The 21,693-nt window shown below is 30.6% G+C and overlaps 1 protein-coding gene across 1 annotated transcript; it reads left to right on the forward strand.

Annotated features, from left to right (window-relative positions):
• The first annotated feature begins 11,916 nt into the window (after positions 1–11,916).
• LOC108455435 (probable lysophospholipase BODYGUARD 3) lies at positions 11,917–19,120 on the forward strand. The gene is made up of 4 exons (XM_017753992.2): positions 11,917–12,520; positions 12,606–12,934; positions 13,024–13,223; positions 18,663–19,120. Exons 1-4 carry the CDS (start codon positions 11,995–11,997, stop codon positions 18,988–18,990), a joined length of 1,383 nt encoding a protein of 460 aa, XP_017609481.1. The 5' UTR covers positions 11,917–11,994; the 3' UTR covers positions 18,991–19,120.
• The last annotated feature ends 2,573 nt before the right edge of the window (positions 19,121–21,693 follow it).

The following is a 21,693-nucleotide window of genomic DNA, read 5'->3' on the forward strand; positions in this document are numbered from 1 at the left end:
GGGCAACGAACAAAGTAGAATCAACCCTAGATCTTCCTTATCATATTGAACCTCCATGGCCTCCAAGTTTGAGAGAATTTCTTTAAACAACATTAAGTGTTCGTGTACTGACGCACCTTCCTCCAAACGATGAGCATAAAGACGCCGCTTCATATGCAACTTGCTTGTTAGAGTTTTCGACATACATATTTGTTCTAGCCTCTTCCATAATGCAATGGCGTTTTCTCTTTCATCACATCCTGCAAAATTTCGTTGGACAAATGCGATGTAATTGTGTTAATGCCTTTCGATCCTTACGCTTCTTCTCTTCATCTGTTAATGTCGAAGGCATCTTATCTATCCCTAGCGGGGCATCCTCTAGATCCATCTGCAAGAACGCTTGCATCTTAATTTGCCACAACGCAAATCGGTGTTGCGATCCAACAATGAATTTCATACTTCAAAGACGCCATTACCGTGATCGAGATGAATAACCCTAAGCTCGGATACCAATTTGTGAAAAAATAAATAGAATAAAATAAATAAAAATAAAGAACACATAAATTTTACGTGGAAACCCTTTCGGAAAAAAAACCACGCAGGCGGAGGAGAAGAAAATTCACTATGTCGAAAAATTTTTACTCCAATACAAGAGGAATAGACTATGTCTATTTATAGGCTTGCAAAGCCATATTCTAGTAGGATTGAAACACCTTATCCTAATCAATATAAAATAGATGGAGTTTAATAAGGTTTAAAAACCTTATTCTAAAATAAAATAAAAGAAGTCTAGTTCTATATGGATTTTACTTTTATTTTATTTTCCATCGTATTTTATTTAAATAAGAATTTGGGTCACTTAATTCTAACAGAAATATTGGTGTTGGTTGTTTTGGTTTGAATTTGCAGGAGGTTTAGGTAAAAATAAGCAGAAATGTTGACGAAATTTTTATAAAAAAAAAAATTGGAATACTCGAACAAGTCCCGTTCTATTTTTAATACGTGTTTGAACTTCGAGAGTTCAAGATAGGGACTTAATTATTATATTATACTATGAAAGTTATATTAATTGTAAATTATTCGTAAGTTGTCTGATATGTCCGGTAATGCCTCATAACCTCGTTCCGGTAACGGTTTGGGGTTAGGCGGTCTTACAGACTTGGTATTTAAGCATGCCAAGTGCACCACCTCTCTTTTAGGGTTACCTACCTGTTGTATTGTTTTATTGTGTTTTCGATTAGACCGTGTAAACTTTTGTTTTGGGTTTTATTAAATTCCTATAGTCTAACAAAAGTTAATAATTTTTCTAATTCAAACTATTGAAAGAAGCATAAGAACCACTTGATCTAACACATAGCGATGGTTGTAACTTAAAGTTTGTTCAAACGAGAAGAGGGAATAAATATTTTTATTACCTTCATTGATGATAGCACAAAATATTGCTATGTGTATTTGCTTAAGAGCATAGACGAAGCTATAGAAAAATTTATTCTCTATAAGCAGGAAGTTGAAAACCAACTTAATAAAAAGATTAAGATGGTTAGAAGTAATCGTGGTGATGAATATGTTGAACCATTTGGTGAACACTGTGCACAACATGATATTATTCATGAAGTGACACCACTATACACTCCTCAATCAAATGGAGTAGTTGAACGAAAAATCGGACTCCAAAGGAAATGATAAATGCCTTGCTAGAAAGTTATGGGTTCTCATATGAAATGTGGAGGGAAACTTCTCTATCAACTAATTACTTTTCAAATAAGGTGCTCCATAGGAAAATGGACAAGACACCATAAAAGTTATGGAAAGGTAGAAAATCATCCTACAACCACTTGAAAGTTTAGGGGGTGTCTTGCTAGCATAACGTATAATGGTAAGTTGAGACAAATGATCGTCAACACAATACTGTTAAAAATTGATCTCAAACGGAATCATCTCTATTGATTTTGAATAATCAAAAGATAACATTGCGGATCCACTAACTAAAGGCTTAAATCGAGATAATATTGATAAAACTTCAAATGGAATGAGACTAAAACCCATGAAAATAAAAGGCGTTATGTGAAAGAAAATCCTACCAAGTTGACTGGAGATCTCAATATCTAGGTTCAAAGGGACAGCCTAATAGCATAGACCTTGTGAGCTCATTGTAGGGGTACTTATCCCAAGTCCGTTCATATGATGTAAACAATGACAAAAAAATGGGATAGGTTAAGCATTGGTTTTAATGACCGTTATATGTTTCAGCGAGACGAACAACACAAGTCACCTATTTGAGAGTGAAGTGGGGCCTCTTCGAGGAGACTATTGGGGCATAGTTCTCTAAAAAATGTTCACGGTTATATGAACATAACCATGAGAACTAAAACCTTACCGGGGAGGTAGTTGTCTGAGGTATTTCATTGTTTACACAAATGGCAGAATAGTTTAAGGACATCACGTCTAATGATTAGCTAGTAAAGTAAATAATATACTTTCAAAAGGAAAGTTTCAATGGTGGATACCTACCTATCCTATGTAATTATCGATCATAGATTCTATCTCCACATCGAGTCAATGTTTTTCGATAAAACTATCAATTTTCATTCATGTGCAGGATTGTTGGAAAAATTATAATTTATGAGAATTTTGAGGCATATTCTCAATAGGTAAAGGTGGAGAGTTGAATCATAAAATCATGGTTTCATATTCTACTCTATTAGATCCTTACAATGGTATATCATATGCTCAAAATGGTTAAGTGATGAATGAGATATTGATGCTTAAAGTAAGCTACTTGAAATATTTGTTGAGGAAAAGAAAAGCTTAGACCTCACATTGGTTAAATATCAAGTATGAGATGTATATATATATATATGAGAACCCACTTGAAACGTGATTTAATGACTAAGCTTGGAACCCTACCTCTCACGTAGGGAGGATCGGTGCTGGTCCAAATGTTAAATGTCCAGATCGATCGGGCCCAAAGCTGGCCTGCGGATATTTTAGCCCAACACGAAATATATTTTTTCTCAACAAATATATAAAAAAATTGATATAAAAGGACATATATCCTGGTTTGATTTGATTCTAATCAAATTGATTTAATTGTCTCTTTAATGCAGATTTTGTCTCCTTATACATTTAACCACTTTGAATGCCTATAAAAGGCTAAGATTTTTTATGAATTATTTGCTTAATCACGCTCTCACACCGAGATTATTTTCTTTCCAAAATTCTTCTATTTTCCTTTCCATATTTTCCAACGTTCAGTAATAGAAAAAACCATCGTTTGTTCGTTGATCAGTGCAAAGGTCCTACTACTTTGATTATCGTGTTGTTGTATCCTAGGAGACATTCAACCAACGTTTTTCCAAATACCATAGCAGCGGCAGAATCTGTCTTAAGGAAACTGTGTAAAACAAGCCTCAACATCTCGTAAAATTCGTTTCTTCTTTAAAATTTCTGCTTTTTGTTATGTTATTTATTGGTTTTTTATATCCGATAATTTAAATATAAATTATTCAATTTATTTCATTATATTATATTTTTAGCTAATGTGTTTTGTCCAACAAGCTTAAGACAGATTTATTATTTGCAATTCTCTAATCCGAAACGAAGAAGACACCAAATCAAAAAAAAATATTTTATTTGAAATATAAATAAAATTCGTTTCAGGATTTATTCCCACCCTCCAACGAATTTTATTCTATTTTGGATTTTATTTCCAAACGAGAAATTAAAGTTAAATAAAATCCTTTTCGGGATTTATTCCTGCCGTTCAACAAATTTTATTTCATTTTGAATTTTATTTCCAAACAGGAAATTAAAGTTAAATAGAATATGTTTCGGGATTTATTCCCGTCGTTCAACGGATTTTATTACATTTTTTATTTTATTTCCAAACAGGAAATTAAAGTTAAATAGAATCTGTTTCAGGAGTTATTACCGTCGTTCAACGGATTTTATTACTTTTTTTATTTTATTTCTAAACGAAAAATTAAAGTTAAATAAAATCCGTTTCGGGATTTATTCCTACTGTTTAACGGATTTTATTATATTTTTTATTTTATTTCAAAACGAGTAATAAAATTAAATAAAATCTGTTTCGGGATTTATTCCTGCCGTGTAATATATTTTATTCCATTTTTTTATTTTGTTTCCAAAACAAGTATTAAAATAAAATAAAATCTGTTTCGGGATTTATTTCCGCCGCTCAATGGATATTATTCTATTTTTTTATTTTATTTCCGAAACAAGTATAAAAATTAAATAAAATATGTTTCGGGATTTATTCTCGCCGTTTTATTCTATTTTTATTTTGTTTTCAAAACGAATATTAAAATTAAATAAAATCTATTTTGGGATTTATTTTCGCCGTTTAATAGATTTTATTCCGTTTTTTATTTTATTCCCAAAACGAGTACTAAAATTATGTTAAATCTGTTTCGGGATTTATTCCCGTTGTTCAACAGATTTTATTTCATTCTTAATCTTATTGCGAAACTAGAAATTAAAATTGAATAAAACCTGTAACAAATTTTATTCAATTTTTATTTGGTTTCCAAATTAGAACTAAATTTTGTAATATGTTTCGAGATTTATTTTCGTCGTTTAATAGATTTTATTTGATTTTGTTTTTTGTTCCAAAATTAAAATTAAATTGAATAATCTGTTTCGAAATTTATTCTAACCGGCTAACATATTTTACTCGATCTTGATTTTGTTTCTAAACGAACACTTAATCAAATAATTCTGTTTCGGGATTTATTCCCGCTGCTTAACATATTTTATTTTAATTTTGTTTCCAAGTTAGAACTAAATTTTGTAATCTGTTTCTAGATTTATTCCCGTCGTTTAACAGATTTTATTTGATTTTGTTTTTTGTTCCCAAATTAAAATTAACTTGAATAATCTGTTTCAGGATTTATTCCAGCCGGTTAACAGATTTCATTCGATCTTGATTTTGTTTCTAAACGAACACTTAATCAAATAATTCTGTTTCGAGATTTATTCTCGCCGTTTAACAGATTTTATTTTAATTTTTTTTACAAATAAGATTTAATTAAATAATTCTGTTTCGGGATTTAATCTTGCCGTTCAACAGATTGATTTTGATTTTGATTTTGATTTTGATTTTGATTTTGATTTTGATTTTGATTTTGCTCCAGAACTTTAATTCTAATGTTTATCAAAGTCAAAGGGAAATATAAATTGGAAATTAAATTTTCTATTTATTGTGGCATTAATTGTGGCATTAAATTGTAGCTTCAAAATTGTGACATTGAAGGAAAATAAATTTATCAACGGTGAATTGAAAAGACAATATGCATGTCTAGGATTGGTTCTATGAAAAACTTGGTATTTAAGCGTGCCAAGTGCACCACCTCTCTTTTAGGGTTACCTACCTGGTGCGTTGTTTTATTGTGTTTCAGATTAGATCGTGTAAACTTTTGTTTCGGGTTTTATTAAATTCCTACAGTCTAACAAAAGTTAATAATTTTTCTAATTCAAACTATTGAAAGAAGCACAAGAACCACTTGATCTAATGCATAGCGATGCTTGTAACTTAAAGTTTGTTCAAACGAGAAAAGGGAATAAATATTTTTATTATCTTCATTGATGATAGTACAAAATAGTGCTACGTGTATTTGCTTAAGAGCAAATACAAAGCTATAGAAAAATTTATTCTCTATAAGCAGGAAGTTGAAAACTAACTTAATAAAAAGATTAAGATGGTAAGAAGTAATCGTGGTAGTGAATATGTTGAACCAATTGGCAAATACTGTGTACAACATGATATTATTCATGAAGTGACATCACTATATTCTCCTCAATCAAATGGAGTAGTCGAATGAAAAATTAGACTCTAAAGGAAATGATAAACGCCTTGTTACAAAACTGTGGGTTATCATAAGAAATGTGGGGAGAAACTTCTCTATCAACTAATTACCTTTTAAATAAGGTGCCTCACAAGAAAATAGACAAGACATTGTATAAGTTATGAAAAGGTAGAAAACCTTCCTACAACCACTTGAAAGTGTGGGGGGTGTCTTGCTAGCGTAACGTATAATGGTAAGTTGAGACAAATGTGTTGTCAGCACAATACCGTTAAACAATTGATCTCAAACAGAGTTATCTCTATTGATTTTGTATAATCAAAAGATAAGATTGCGGATCCGCTAACTAAAGGCTTAAATTGAGATCATGTTGATAAAACATTGAAAGGAATAAAACTAAAACCCATGAAAATAAAAGGCGTTATGTGAAGGAAAATCCTAACAAGTTAACTAGAGATCTCAAGATTTAGGTTCAAAGGGACAACCAAATTGCATATACGTTATGAGGTTACTGTGGGGGTACTTATCCCAAGTCCGTTCATATGATATAAACAATGACAAAAAAATGGGATAGGTTAAACAATGTTTTTAATGACCATTATGTGTTTCGGTGAGCCGAACAACATAAGTCATCTATTTAAGAGTGAAGTGGGGCCGCTTCGAGAAGACTATTGGGGCATAGTTCTCTCAAACTCTTGCTGAATAAGAAGATGTTCACGACTATATGAACATAACCATGAGAGCTAAAACCTTACCAAAGAGGTAGTTGTCTGAGGTATATCATTGTTTACACAAACGGCAAAATAGTTCAAGGATATCACGTCTAATGGTCAGCTAGTAAAGTAAATAATATACTTTCACAGGGGAAGGTTCAATGGTGGATACCTACCTATCTTATGTAATTATCGATCGTAGATTTTATCACCACATCGAGTTAATGTTTTTCGATAAAACTATCAATTTTCATTCATGTGGGGGTTTGTTGGAAAAATTGTAATTTATGGGAACTTTAAGGCATATTCTCAATAGTTAAAGGTAGAGATTTGAATCATAAAATCATGGTTTCATATTCTACTCTATGAGACCTTTACAATGGTATATCATATACTCAAAATGGTTAAGTGATGAATGAGATATTGATACTCAAAGTAAGCTACTTGAAATATTTGTTGAGGAAAAGAAAAGGTTAGATCTCACATTGGTTAAATACCAAGTATGAGATGTGTATATATATGAGAGCCCACTTGAAACGTGATTAAATGACTAAGCTTGAAATTCTACCTCGCGCGTAAGGGGACGGGTGCAAGTCTAAACCCGTCGGGGTTGGGGCACACTCGCACGATATGGACCATGCGAAATGTCCAGACCGGTCGAGCCCAAAGTGGACCTGCGAATATTTTAGCCCAACACGAAATATATTTTTTCTCAACAAATATATAAAAAATTTGATATAAAAAGACATATATCCTAATTTTATTTGATTCTAATTAATTTGGTTTGATTTAATCAAATTGATTTAATTGTCCCCTTAATGCAGATTTTGTATCTTTATACATTCAACCACTTTGAATGCCTATAAAAGGCTAAGATTTTTTATGAATTATTTGCTTAATCACTCTCTCACACCGAGATTATTTTCTCTCCAAAATTCTTCTATTTTCCTCTCCATAGTTTCCAACATTCGGTGATAGAAAAAACCATTATTTGTTTGTTGATCACTGCAAAGGTGCTACTACTTTGATCATCGTGTTGTTGTATTCTGAGAGACATTCGACCAACATTTCTCCAAGAATCAAAGTAGCGGCTGAATTTGTCTTAAGGAAATTGTGTAAAACAAGCCTCAACATCTAGTAAAACTCGTTTCTTCTTTGAAATTTATGCTTCTTGTTATGTTATTTATTGGTTTTTCGCATCCAATAATTTAAATATAAATTATTCAATTTATTTTATTATATATATAAATATTATTTTATTTATTTTTATATATTTTTGTTCGCTAACGTGTTTTGTCCAACAATCTTAAGATTGATTTATTATTTGCAATTCTCTAAACTGAAATGAATGAGACACCAAGGCGAAAAAAATATTTTATTTGAAAATATAAATAAAATCCGTTTTGGGATTTATTCCCACCGTTTAACGAATTTTATTCTATTTTGGATTTTATTTCCAAACGAGAAATTAAAGTTAAATAAAATCCGTTTCAAAAATTTTTCCCGCTTTTAACGTATTTTATTCTATTTTTTCTTTTATTTCAAAACGAGTATTAAAATTAAATAAAATCTATTTCGGGATTTATTCCTGTTGTTTAACAGATTCTATTCCATTTTTTTTATTTTGTTTCAAGATTTATTTCCGTTGTTCAATGATTTTATTCCATTCTTGATTTTTTGTCAAGCGAGAAATTAAAATTAAATAAAATCTGTTTCTAGATTTATTCTTACCGTTTAATTGATTTTATTCAATTTTAATTTGGTTTCAAATTAGAATTAAATTTTGTAATTTGTTTGAGATTTATTTTTCCGTTTAACAGATTTTATTTGATTTTTTTGTATCCAAATTAAAATGAAATTGAATAATCTATTTTGGAATTTATTCTTGCCGGTTAACAGATTTTATTCAATCTTGATTTTGTTTCTAAATGAAGACTTAATCAAATAATTTTGTTTCGGGATTTATTCCCGCCACTTAACAGATTTTATTTTGATTTTGTTTCCAAAGAAGATTTAATTAAATAATTCAATTTTGGGATTTAATCATTCCATTCAATAGAATTGATTTTGATTTTGATTTTGATTTTGCTTCAAAACTTTAATTCTATCGTTTATCAAAGTTAAAGCGAAATATAAATTGGAAATTAAATTTTCTATATATTGTTGCATTAATTGTGGCTTTAAATTGTAGCTTCAAAATTTTGAAAGACTTAGTTTTTAGGCGTGCCAAATGTGTCACCTCTCTCTCAAGGTTACCTACCTAGTGCATTATTTAATTGTGTTTTCAATTAGATCATATAAATTTTTGTTTCTGATTTTATTAAATTCCTGTAATCTAACAAAAATTAATAATTTTTTTAATTCAAACTGTTGAAAGAAGCACAAGAAAGATGTTTGTGACATAAAGTTTGTTCAAATGAGAAGAGGGAATAAATATTTTTATTATATTCATTGATAATAGCACAAAATATTGTTATGTGTATTTGCTTAAAAACTAAGTAGAAGCTATAGAGAAATTTATTTTCTATAAGCAGGACGTTGAAAACCAACTTAATAAAAAGATTAAGATGGTAATAAATGATTGTGGTGGTAAATTTATTGAACCATTTAGTGAATACTGTACACAACATGATATTATTCATGAAATGACACCACCATGCTCTACTCAATTAAATGGAGTAGTCGAACGAAAAATCAAACTCTAAAGAAAATGATAAACACCTTGCTAGAAAGCTATGGGTTATTATAGGAAATGTGAGGGAAACTTCTATATTAATTAATTACCTTTTAAATAAGCTTTATTAGCATCCCTTCTGATCAAGTTCAAAATACTTTTAGGAACTAATAATTGATGATAGAGTCGTCTGCTTTGTTGCATTGCAACCATAAAATAAAGTTCTTTGCATTTGTTTTTTCTTGTTCTAGAAAAAATAGTGGACATTGAGCTTAATTTGTAAATGAAAAAACTGGTCCCCTTTCGTGATTTAAAAATCATCCACATAATTTTAAATTTGAAAAAACGTATAGTATTTGTGGTTACATTTTAATATTTAAATTTAGGAATATTTATATTAGAATCATTCTAAGAAGTATAGTTTTGAGGCATTAATAAAATAATACCACATCATTAAAATTTAAAGATAATAAAGTATTATATAGTCATCTATATTTACTATCTTTCCAACTTAATTTAATTTTAATTAAATTACTTACAATAATTAATTTTTAAATTATAAACAAATATTTTTTCTTCTTTCACAATTAAATTAATTAAATTACTTAAAAGTAAAATTATATTGCATTGAATCTTCAATAATAAGAATTGTGTAAATTTTAAAGTTTCAATGTTATTTGATTTTTTATTTTAATTACTTATGTTTTATTTTAAAAAAACTAGAGTTGGAGAGTATATTGAATATAAATGGATGTATAATAATAATTTCATGTCTTTAAAATTTGATGATGTGATAAAATTTTATTGATGTCTGAAACTTTTAGTTTTAGGATAATTTCAATTTAAGTTATTCCTTAAATTTGATAACTTTTTGTTTTAAATTACTTAAAGTTAGCATATGTTACATATTTTTTTTGAAAATCTAATTTAATTGTGAGAGTATTTGAAAGTTTTAAAGTTGATATAATGCTTTCTAACCCTTAAATAAGAGGATAAACATGTCTCAACACACTCAAACCTACATCTTTCTGTATTGACAACAATATTAATACCAAGTGAGGTAAGAATTATTTAAAAATCATATGAGGATTGAACATTTCAACAAACAAAGATTTGCTACTTATAGTAAAAATGTCAAGGCATTAACTAAATCTACTTATGACATATAAGCAATTATTTTACAAATATATAAAAATATTTTTATTTTCTAAAAGAGTTTTAAAATTTTTAAAGTTTTGAAATACTAAAAAATAATTTAAATATAAAATATTTATTTTATATTACAAAAATAAAATTTATTATAAATTAAATACAAATAAAATTCATTTAGGATAATAAAAATATTTCAACTTATACATTAAAACTGTTAAAACATTACTATTTAATTTGCTTTTGGATTTTTCTGCTTTTTAAAATTCAAACATGATTGATGAGTGTGTCATGAATACTTATAATCTATATAAAAGTATCAATTTAAAAAATAAAAATTTGCACTAATAAAAATATCTATTATTTTTTATCATAGTATTAATTTCATATTTAAAAATAAAAATTAATGCAAAAATAAAAATGGCAATAATTTTACATTTAAAAATAACTATATTTAATAGAAATTATAATAATTACACATTTAAAAATAATTATAATTTAATGTATAATTATGAGCTAAAAAGGTTATGCTAATTTTATTGATGTTATTACTTGAATAGAATTTTAAGCATATTAGTTATCACTTAATTAGTATTAGAGTTAATTATGTTAATTAGTTATTGTTTTGAATAATTTCACTTTGCATTAATTATATAAAATAAAACTATATTGTATATTAAATATGCTAATGCTTTAATTATGATTTGAAAATGATTTATTATAATATTTTAAATTAAAAATAATATATTTTAATTATATTCAATAATTTAAATAAAGAATATTATTCTAATTATGTAAATTCATGTATAAAATAATTATTCAATACATATCTACTTGAATAATTATAACTCTTTGCTATTAATTAAATGACATAACTTTTGGTAATAATAGGCATAACTCGTCACTATAAATAGTGATAACTCTTGATTAATAATCAAGTAACATAACTTTTGGACTATTTGTAACTTTTCACTTATAACTGTTGGGGTTTCATTTCTGTTTGGTTTTCAGCTTCTTTTTATCGATCCAATATTTATATCACATCAACCTAAAATATTGTCTATATTAATATATATTTAAGGATTGAAAGTTTTTTTAACATAAAACAAATAGTTATAAATTTTTAATTTATGTTAAACTTAACATGTATGATTACATGAATGGAGAATCATAGATGACAGTTAAATTGTTAAAATATTAACTGTACAAAAATTATGAATAAATGTAAAATCATTTAAATTTTATATAGTGTAATCCTTCTTATGAATAAAAATAATTAAAATTTTAAAAAGTGAACAGATGAAATTTCTTTCATTTAAAAAATGTATTTAAGATAAAAATGAGTCAAACGTTGGAGCCAAGTTAGAATCGGTTTCCTACAAGTATCTCATTTTTGTTCAAATTTACATTTTTTTCAACATAATATTATTATCCAACTGGGAAATTTGGAACATTGGGAAAATTGTACACTAATGAGGTCAAATAGTGGAGTATGGCTGGCTCATTGGACCTACAGTACCCATTCGTATTCCATCATTGGCTTTCTATTTAAGTTATTCCGTAATTTGGCTTTGCATATGGTTATTAGTTAAGGCTGAGGTTTTAATTTGCAGTCGTTGATTTCATTGCCTCCACATTTTTTTTCATCTTTCTTCAAATGGATGTAAAGCTTAATACAATTAGACTCGTATGGGTGTTGAGCTTAGCAGGGGAAATTCTGAATAATGCTGTCAGCTTTGCTGTCTTTTGTGTTCTGGACTTTGTTGATTTCATTCTATGTTTTGTCTACAAAGTTATTGATTTCTGGATTGAATCCCAATGGAAACCTTGTTATTGTTCCTTTGCTAAACAACACATCATCGAAGGTGAAAACATCTTGGTTTCGGAAGAGTGCGAGTCCAAGACTGTTTGCCTCACGTCAACCAAGTTACAGTTGGAGGACATCTCGGATACCCTTTATTCTCGTCCTTCCATTGTTTCCCAGCTCTCCAAGTTTATTGTTAATGACCTAAACAAGACGAAGAAAACAACGGTGACATCAACTTTCACCATTGACTCCACCATTGTTGAAATGCTTCGAGGCAATGTGGTTCCTAGATGGTCTGATTGCGGTTGTAAAATCTGCAACTCTTGGACCTCTTCCAGCAAGGACACTCTTTTCGTTAAAGCTGAAGGACCCAAAGGTAAGTTAGATTACTAATGTACTATATCTATCGTATTAATTTTATTCGGTTCTTTCAAGTTTGCTATTTGGGTTTGTGATGACAGATAAAGCTCGAGAAGATGTGTTATTCATTCATGGCTTAATTTCATCATCAGTATTTTGGACTGAAACTTTATTCCCCAACTTTTCGACTACTGTGAAATCGACTTACAGATTGTTGGCTGTTGATATACTGGGTTTTGGCCGAAGTCCGAAGCCAACTGAGTTGCTTTACACTTTAAGAGAGCATGTGGAAATGATTGAAAAGTCCGTGCTTGAAGCTTACCAAGTTAAATCATTCCACATTGTGGCTCATTCCTTAGGCTGCATTTTAGCCCTTGCTATAGCTGTTAAGCAGCCGGGATCCATCAAGTCTCTCACCCTACTCGCACCAGTAAGTTTATTTTTATTTTTTATTCTCCACGATTTTGTTATCGATGGAAAGCAATATTAAGTGTCTCTAATCCCATATGAATATGGCAGCCATATTTTCCAGTGCCAAAGGGTGAACCAGCAACTCAATATATCATGAGAAGAATAGCGCCCCGGCGAGTGTGGCCGGTGATGGCTTTCGGTGCATCGATTGCTTGCTGGTACGAGCACATCAGCCGGACTTTTTGCCTGGTGATATGCAAGAACCACCGGTTTTGGGAATTTATCACCAAATTTATCACCCAAAACAGGTAATAATTTCGTCAAACCTAAGCTCCCCAGCACCTCGCGTCTACTAAAACGACCTTAACTATAATCCACATGGAACAGCAAACCATGATGTTTGTGTCTTCAATTGACCGAGTTTCAAAATCTTCCCCTTTTTACCTGTCTTTTGTAGGCAAGCATTTACCAAAACAATTCATCAATCTATTTTTTATACGTTTGGCTTGACTATAATAACCAACTTTAATCCTACATATATAAAATTTTGAGCTTAAAACAAGCTAGTTAGTTATTATTTTTAAAAATTATTTGATATATATATAAAATATTTACAAATATTAAATAATAAATTAAATAAATCTCAAAGAAATATTCATTAATTTTATAAAATATTTTTTAATAAACTTCATAAATATAATTCATCCTTAAACAAACTCAAAATGAATAAGCAAAAAGTTATTCCATTAATTAAACAATAAGAGTAATGAAAAAATTTAAACGAGTACTTAACACAAGAGAGGAAGATAACCAAAATCAATTCACCGTTATTAACTTCAATAACTATGCCTTTATATAGGCTTACAGAGAAATTAAAACGTGGAAGTAAAATTCTCCACTAACAGACTAATGAAAATAGAATAATCCCATAAACATTAAACAAACTTATTTGACTAACAAACTTGTTAAAAATGGAAGTCAATAAACTAACCACAACACTTAATCCAAAAAAAAATAGAAATGTGGTGTGACTAAATTTCCATCAATCCCTTCCTTAAACTAAACGTAAATTTCCAGTTTAAGCAATTTCATCATGTGATCCCTTCCTCAATATATCCCCTCATTTGTATCCCCTCGAAGTGCTCTTCTGATCATTTGTATCCCCTGCAAAATCACTACTAGTAAATCCAATGAGATTAGACTTAAATCCTTTCTTGTATAAGATCCCATAATCCAATGTCTCTTGTAAGTAGTGAAGAATTCTTTTAGCAGGAAGAAAATGCATCTCTTTTAGGTGTTCCATGAACCTGCTAATAAGACTAACGGAATGCATAATATCAAGTCGTGTGGTTGTCAAGTACATCAAACTTCTCACAAGTTGTTTGTATAAAGTACTGTCAATCTTCTCACCAGAAGGATTTTTCTCTAATTTCAGCCCCAGCTCAGTGGGAGTGGCTACAGAATTGCAATTCTTCATCCCAAATCTATTTAAAATTTCCTCAACATACTTCTTTTGTGAAATAAAAATTCTATAATCTGATTGATATACTCCAATACCAAGAAAATAATGCATTAACCCAAGGTCAGACATATCAAATTCTTTCATCATTGATTGCTTAAATTTATCAAGTATCATTGAATCATTCCCAGTATAAATTAGATCATCCACATACAATAACACAATAACAATCTTCACATTCTCAACTTTGCAGTAAAGAGTATGCTCATATGGACACTTCTTAAAACCTGCTGAAATGAAATAAGCATCTATTCGACTATACCAGGCTCTCAAAGCTTGTTTCAGCTCGTATAATGCCTTATTTAATCTATATACCTTCTGTTCACTACCATATTTCACATAACTAGGAGGTTGATCGATAAATACATGCTCTTCCAACTCCCCATGTAGGAAAGCTGACTTTACATCAAGTTGTAGAATCAGCCACGAGTTTTGTGCTACTACTGCCACCATCGATCTGATTGTATCAAGCCGAGCCATAGGAGCATATACTTCTTTGTAATCAACACCAAATTTCTGCTTGTAGACTTTAGCTACCAAACGAGTTTTATACTTGTCAATATCACAATTTTCTTTGAATTTGGTCTTGTAAACCCATTTAACTCCAATTGGCTTTTGTCCTCTTGGAAGATCAGTTAACTCCCAAGTGTCATTTTTTTCAATTACAGCAATCTCGTCATTCATAGCTTCCTGCCATTTCAACTCTTTACAAGCATCGTCGAAATTCTCAGGATCACAATCTGCAAATAAAGCAAAAAGTGTATGAGGATCTTTATCATCCTCAGATTGATTCTCACTGACCACATAATCTTTCATCCACACTGGCTTTCTTCTATTTTTTTACCATGTCCTACTCAATTGTAAGTTGTTCCATTGTTGGTTCTGTGATCTCAACACTAAAATCAGCTGGAATTTCCCTCAACTGCTGGTTGTCATTATTTTCTTCCCACGACCAGAACACCTGCTCATCAAAAACTACATTACGACTAATAATAACCTTTTTGGTGGTGGGGTTATATAATTTGTAGGCTTTAGACGTATTGCTAATGCCAAGAAAAACACACTTCTCAGCCTTATCATCAAGCTTTTTCCTCTTTTGATCCGACACATGAGAATAAGCAACACATTCTAACACACTAAAATAATGCACATTCGATTGTCGGCCTGACCAAGTTTCTTCCTGTGTCATGTTTCAAACAACATATGTAGGGCTTCTGTTTAAAACATGAACACTCCATCTCATCGCCTCTGGCCAAAAAGCTTTTGGAACATTACTTCTTCATAAGAGACTTCGAACAATATTTAAGATTGTTCGATTCTTCCTTTCACTCACTCTATTTTGTTGAAGAGTATAAGTTTCAGTGAATTGTCTATAGATCCCATTAGAGTCACAAAAGCTTACAAATTCTTGAGAAAAATATTCTCCTCCACAATCACTGCGAAGAGCTTTAATTAACATTCCAACTTTCTTTTCAACCAGCATTGTAAAGCTCTTAAAAGCTACAAAGGCTTCAGATTTTTCATGTAGAAAGTAAACCAACTCTTTCAACTGAAATCATCTATGAATGTTATAAAATAACGCCTACCTCCATTTGAAGTTGGATTCAATGGTCCACAAATGTCAGAGTGAACCAGTTCAAGCTATTTTGAGGCTCTCCAGGCTTTTTCATTTGGAAAACTATCTCGAGGCATTTTTCCCACAACACAATCTTCCCATACTCTTGAAGGAATACTGAATGTAGGGAAACCAGCAACCATATTCTTTTGTTATAGTGTTTGCAGTCCTCCAAAGTTCAAATGCCCGAACCTGTAATGCCAAACCCACGCCAAACTTGTTGCTTGTGTTGAAAAACAAGAATGGTCATGTTTGATATGTTAGATATGCAATGGAAAAAGCTTATTGGCCGTCATGGTGACTTTAGCAATTAACCCAAGATTGACGTCTTGGATCTTGCACACTTTATCCTTGATAATCACCTCATAGCCCTTTTCTTGGAGTTGACCCATGCTAAGTAAATTTGTCTTTAGATTTGGAACATAGAAAATGTCAGAAATACTTTGGACAGATGAGAACTTTGTTTGGATCTTTACCTTTCCTCATCCTTAGACAGAAACGAGAGAGTTGTTACCAAACTTTACTGTTGTTCGAAACATCTCATTGAACTCAGAGAATACTGATCAGTCTCCACACATATGATTTCTACAACCTGTATCAATATACCATAAATTTTTTCGAGTCTCCTCATTCGAATCACACACCATTAATAGGGTAACTTTTTTCTCTTCCTCTTCATCAATTGCTACTGTAAAATTTACCTTTTCTTTGCCACGGTCTCTACCATTCCCTCTCCAATAGCCTTGACCTCGACCTCCGTCATTGTTTTTATTCAGATTGGTATAGCATTCACTACGGTAATGACCATACTTGTGACATCGAAAACATTCAATCTAGGATTTGTCTATAGCTTTTGGCTTCCTATCAGGTATGTGATGATCCCAAACATTTCTCCTCTCATCGGCGCTTCTTCCCCTTCATTTGTTGTTACCATGCCTAGAATCTTTGTGAGTCGATAGTGCCTATAGTGCTTGCTCCTTACTCTCCTGTAAAACGAATTTTGACTCATGAATCATTAATGAGTTCTCTAACTCATCAATGGAAAAAGCATCGAGTTCTTTTGATTCCTTAATTGAGAAAACAATAAAATTATATTTCGGCAATAAGAATTGTAATTTTTTTCAATGACAGCAACATATCCAAGCTGCTCTCTATGAGTACGCATCCTATTGACGATTGTCATTGTTTTGGAGAAATAATCTGAAATAGTCTCTCCTGGCTTCATGCGCAAATTCTCAAATTCCCCTCATAACGTTTAAAGTAGTGCACGCTTTGCCCTTGCATTGCCTTGATACTTTTTTTTCATTGAGTCCCAAATATGTTTTGCCGTATCCTTGTAAAAAATCGTTTCAAGGATTGAATGACCAATTGCTTGGAATAAATAATTTTTGGCCTTCAAATCTTTCAGCTTTTATGTATCAATAATCATCTTCTGTGCATTTGTCAAACTGGTTCCAGCTTCTAGCTCTTGGATTCCATCCTCAATGACAGACCAATATTCTTTTGACCTTAAGAAATTTTTCATCAACATGCTCCTATGACCATAATGACCATCAAAGTGAGGAATAGTAGGTTGAACAAATCTATCGGAGTCACTCAGATGTTGTGACATCGTATCTGGAACACACTACAAAACACTCTAAACCTAGTTTAGATACCACTGATGACAAAATTTGAAGGAGTACTTAACACAAGAGAGGAAGATAACCAAAATCAATTCACTGTTATTAACTTCAACCATTATGCCTTTATATAGGCTTACAGAGAAATTAAATCGTGAAAGTAAGATTCTCCACTAACAGACTAATGAAAATAGAATAATCTCATAAAGATTAAACAAACTTATTTGACTAACAGACTTGCTAAAAATAAGAGTCAACAAACTAACCATAACACTTAATAAAAAAAGCGAAACGTGGTATGATTAATTTTCCATAAAAGAGAAATCAATACTATACATATAACAATCTATAATTCAACAAATCCAAAATATATAATAAGAAAATTTGAAATTGAAATTATATTTTAAAAATTCTTTTTTATCAATCGGTACATTATAATCGGCTAATATAGGAAAAATCAATCTGTACAAATAATATCAAAATAGAATTGTACTGTAACAATTTATACTACGAACTAATAATATAAAAAAATAGCTACCTTAACTCAAACGACTCCATCATTCAGATATTGATTTGCTTCAACCAAAACATGAAAAATGCGATTATCACTCATTATTTTTACTTTACCATATAAAACATTTATTTTCATTTATCTCTAAATTAAAGTGGGTTTATATTTATTGCATTGATATATATAAATCATATAAAATATTCGCTAATTTTATTACTTAAGAAGAATATCCTTCTACAATAAAAAAATAGAAGAATACCTATAAGGAAAAAACTATGAAACCAAATGAGAAAACTAAACAAGAGTATCGTTCAGGCAAAGGTGAGAATTAGTGGAATGAAACTTTTGTCAGTCAATTGCTTGATGAAACCAAAGTCAAATGTAGTTGAGAAATGAAGTCTCAATAAATATGTTATTTAATTTATTATTACAGCCAACAATATATTTTCTTTAATCATAACTTAAGATACAATATTCCAGGATCAGGACTTACTTGTTAGAAAGTTTCTGCTGCCACACCCATAATTCTGGTTGGCATACATTTCACAATATCATTTGTGGCACTGCCGGCAAGCTCGACAGCTATTTGGACACCGTCTGCAACCAGCTAAAGTGCGAGGTCGCCATATTCCATGGAGGTGACGATAAAGTAATCCCGGTGGAATGTAGCTACAATGTACAGAGAAGAATCCCTCGTGCTCAAGTTAAGGTTGTCGAAAACAAAGATCACATTACAATTGTTGTTGGTAGACAAATGGCTTTTGCCAAGGAACTTGAGAAGATTTGGAAGAGATCTAAATGTGATTAATCGTAGATCAAGTTTCAACTCTTCTTTTTCTGGGCCTGATTAAAACAAGCACGAAATCATAATAACAACAATGATTTACTGAAACATGGTGAATTAAAAAAGAAGAAGAAGAGTAATATTAAAATTTTAATCGACTCCATTTTCTAGTCTAGATGATAGAAGAATGGTAAGTTTTTCTATTTTAATTCAACGAGATTTCAATATCGTTGTTAAATACTTAAGTAGGGTTTAGTATGCTAATAAAATAGCTCTCAAATCCCACATTTTTCTTTTTTTTTTCGTTGTTGTTGTTATTAATGTATTAAAATGTAATAAATTGGATCTTAAATGCATAAAGAATGGTGCTTCAGCATACTCAAACACGCATCTTTCTATATTGATAATAATGCTTGATGATGATTCACTTAACTAACTAAAATATGATAAATGCAAGCGCACCTATCGAATGGTAGTATAGCTGTAGTGAGTCGGGAATATCGTATTCATGATGACTAATAGTACTAGAAGTTACTATCTTTTTATTATCTAGCCGAATAAATTGAAGGGATTTATTTTAACCTAATCTTAACTAACCTAATTACTAAGATGAAACAGAGAATAAAATAGGAAAATATTTGAAGAAAACCGATGAGAGAGACAATACCTAGAAAAAATCCACCTAGACTTCACTTATTATTCTAAATCTGAATTAAACGATTTATTCACTTGTCATGATCCGTAAAAATCCCTAACTTATGTTAATATCTCTTTCGAGAATAAAACAACTGACTCTAGGTTGATTAATTGAAATCTCTTTCTAATTAAAACCCCTATTGTCGCATTAACTCGATCTATGGATTTCCCTATTAGATTTGACTCTAATCTGGTAGATTTATGTCGTCCTATTTCTAAGATTGCATGCAACTACACTCAATTATGCCAGATCTACTTTTAAACAGGAACTTTTGTTCCACTGAATAAGCACATCAATCATGAATTAATATCCTGAAAACATTAAAACACGAAATAAGAACATATAATTGAGATTAAGAACAAATATTTATCATGTAATTCAGAAAAATCAAATAATAAGATCCGCCTTAGGTTTCATCCTCCCTAGGTATCTAGGGAATTTAGTTCATAATTTAGAAGGAAAACATCTCAAAATTAAGAAAACAACAAAACATAAAGAAACCTAAAATCTTCGAGAGAAATTGAATAGAGATCTTCAGTCTTGAAAGAGATCCTGCTTTTTAGTTAAATCCGTTGATGTTCTTCGAGTCTTTTCTTCGTTCAGCTTTGTCTTTGCGTATTAGGGAAACAGGGTTCGAAATCGACACGGGCTGGTACATGGGCGTGTGGCCAGTTTGTGTGGCTCACACGGGCATGTGCTCAGCCCGTGTAGCTCACATGGTCATGTGCTCAGTCCATGTGGGAAAAGGCTTGGCCATGTATATCCTTAAAATAGCCATTTTGTCTTAATTTGGCCCGTTTTCTGCTCCTTTTGTTCCCTTATGCTCTCTTAAGTATAAAACATGAAATTAAAGGATTAGGAGCATCAAATTCACTAAATTCAATAATAAATCATCCAAAAACACATCAAGAATGGGATTAAAATATGTTACTTTTATGGCTTATCAATGCTCATACGAATCGAACTAATATTCAATCAATTGCTTTAATCATATTAAAAGAATTACAAATGCACTTGTTAACATAACCTGAAATTTATTTCAATTTATTCATGAAATTACATCTTTATAAAACTACCATATAATATATTTAAGATTCAAATTCATCCTGATGGATTGTATTCAATATCTTCAATGACATTCTTTTGTCCAAAACAATAAACTATTTTGATTAAGAAATTCTACTTCAATTAAAGTTATTGATATATTTTTGTTAAAATAAATTTTAATTTATTTAATTTTTTAAACTAAAAACCTATATTTGAATCAAAGTTTTTTTTTTTTAACGGTGAACTTAACAACTCTAAAAAAATTTGAACATTGAGAACAACAAACCTCATTTCCTCTTTTTCCTGCTTCGGTCGATATTCATGCTTAGGTTTTTTATAGGTTGAAAATTAAGGAATGAAAATTTGAGAACTCAAACAGGTCTTCTAAGTATCATATGGTTATTATATGTTAGGTAGGGATTTTAATTTTATTATTTATAGAAGATCTTTGACTTTAACTACGTGGAAATAGTAATTGCATTTATCACTTCATGCAAAGGAGAGAGGCATCAATCTCATAGTGTCAACCTGTTGTAACTTGCAACATAAAATAACCTCAACATGTGTAAAATGTTATCAGTTTCAATACCACTTGTAGCTTTTATGGTGTTTGAACTAGAGTAAGAGTTTGGACTCAGTTTATTATAGTAAATCCTAGAAATATTTCTAGAGTAAAAGCTGATTCGTAATTTTGAGATTTGCAGTTAATAGGCATCTAATCAAACACTTGTACCTTGAAAAGCCTTTAGTTTGCATTTTAATACCAATTCTAAAGCTAGTATTAGAAAATTCTGTGGGGTTTGGGCGGTATGGTATAGAAATATGGCAGGCAGGCTCATAGAACAACGAGAGACCTCATATAACGGTTGATTTAATTCAAGGCCAATCAAGCGGCAGTGAAGATGGTAGTAATTACTTCACTGACCACTAGCCAGTCCCATTTAATGCTTCCACATCTCATTCTTTCCTTATTCATTTAGGTC

This window comes from Gossypium arboreum, chromosome 9 (genome assembly GCF_025698485.1).
Source record: "Gossypium arboreum isolate Shixiya-1 chromosome 9, ASM2569848v2, whole genome shotgun sequence".
Taxonomy (NCBI): Eukaryota; Viridiplantae; Streptophyta; class Magnoliopsida; order Malvales; family Malvaceae; genus Gossypium; species Gossypium arboreum.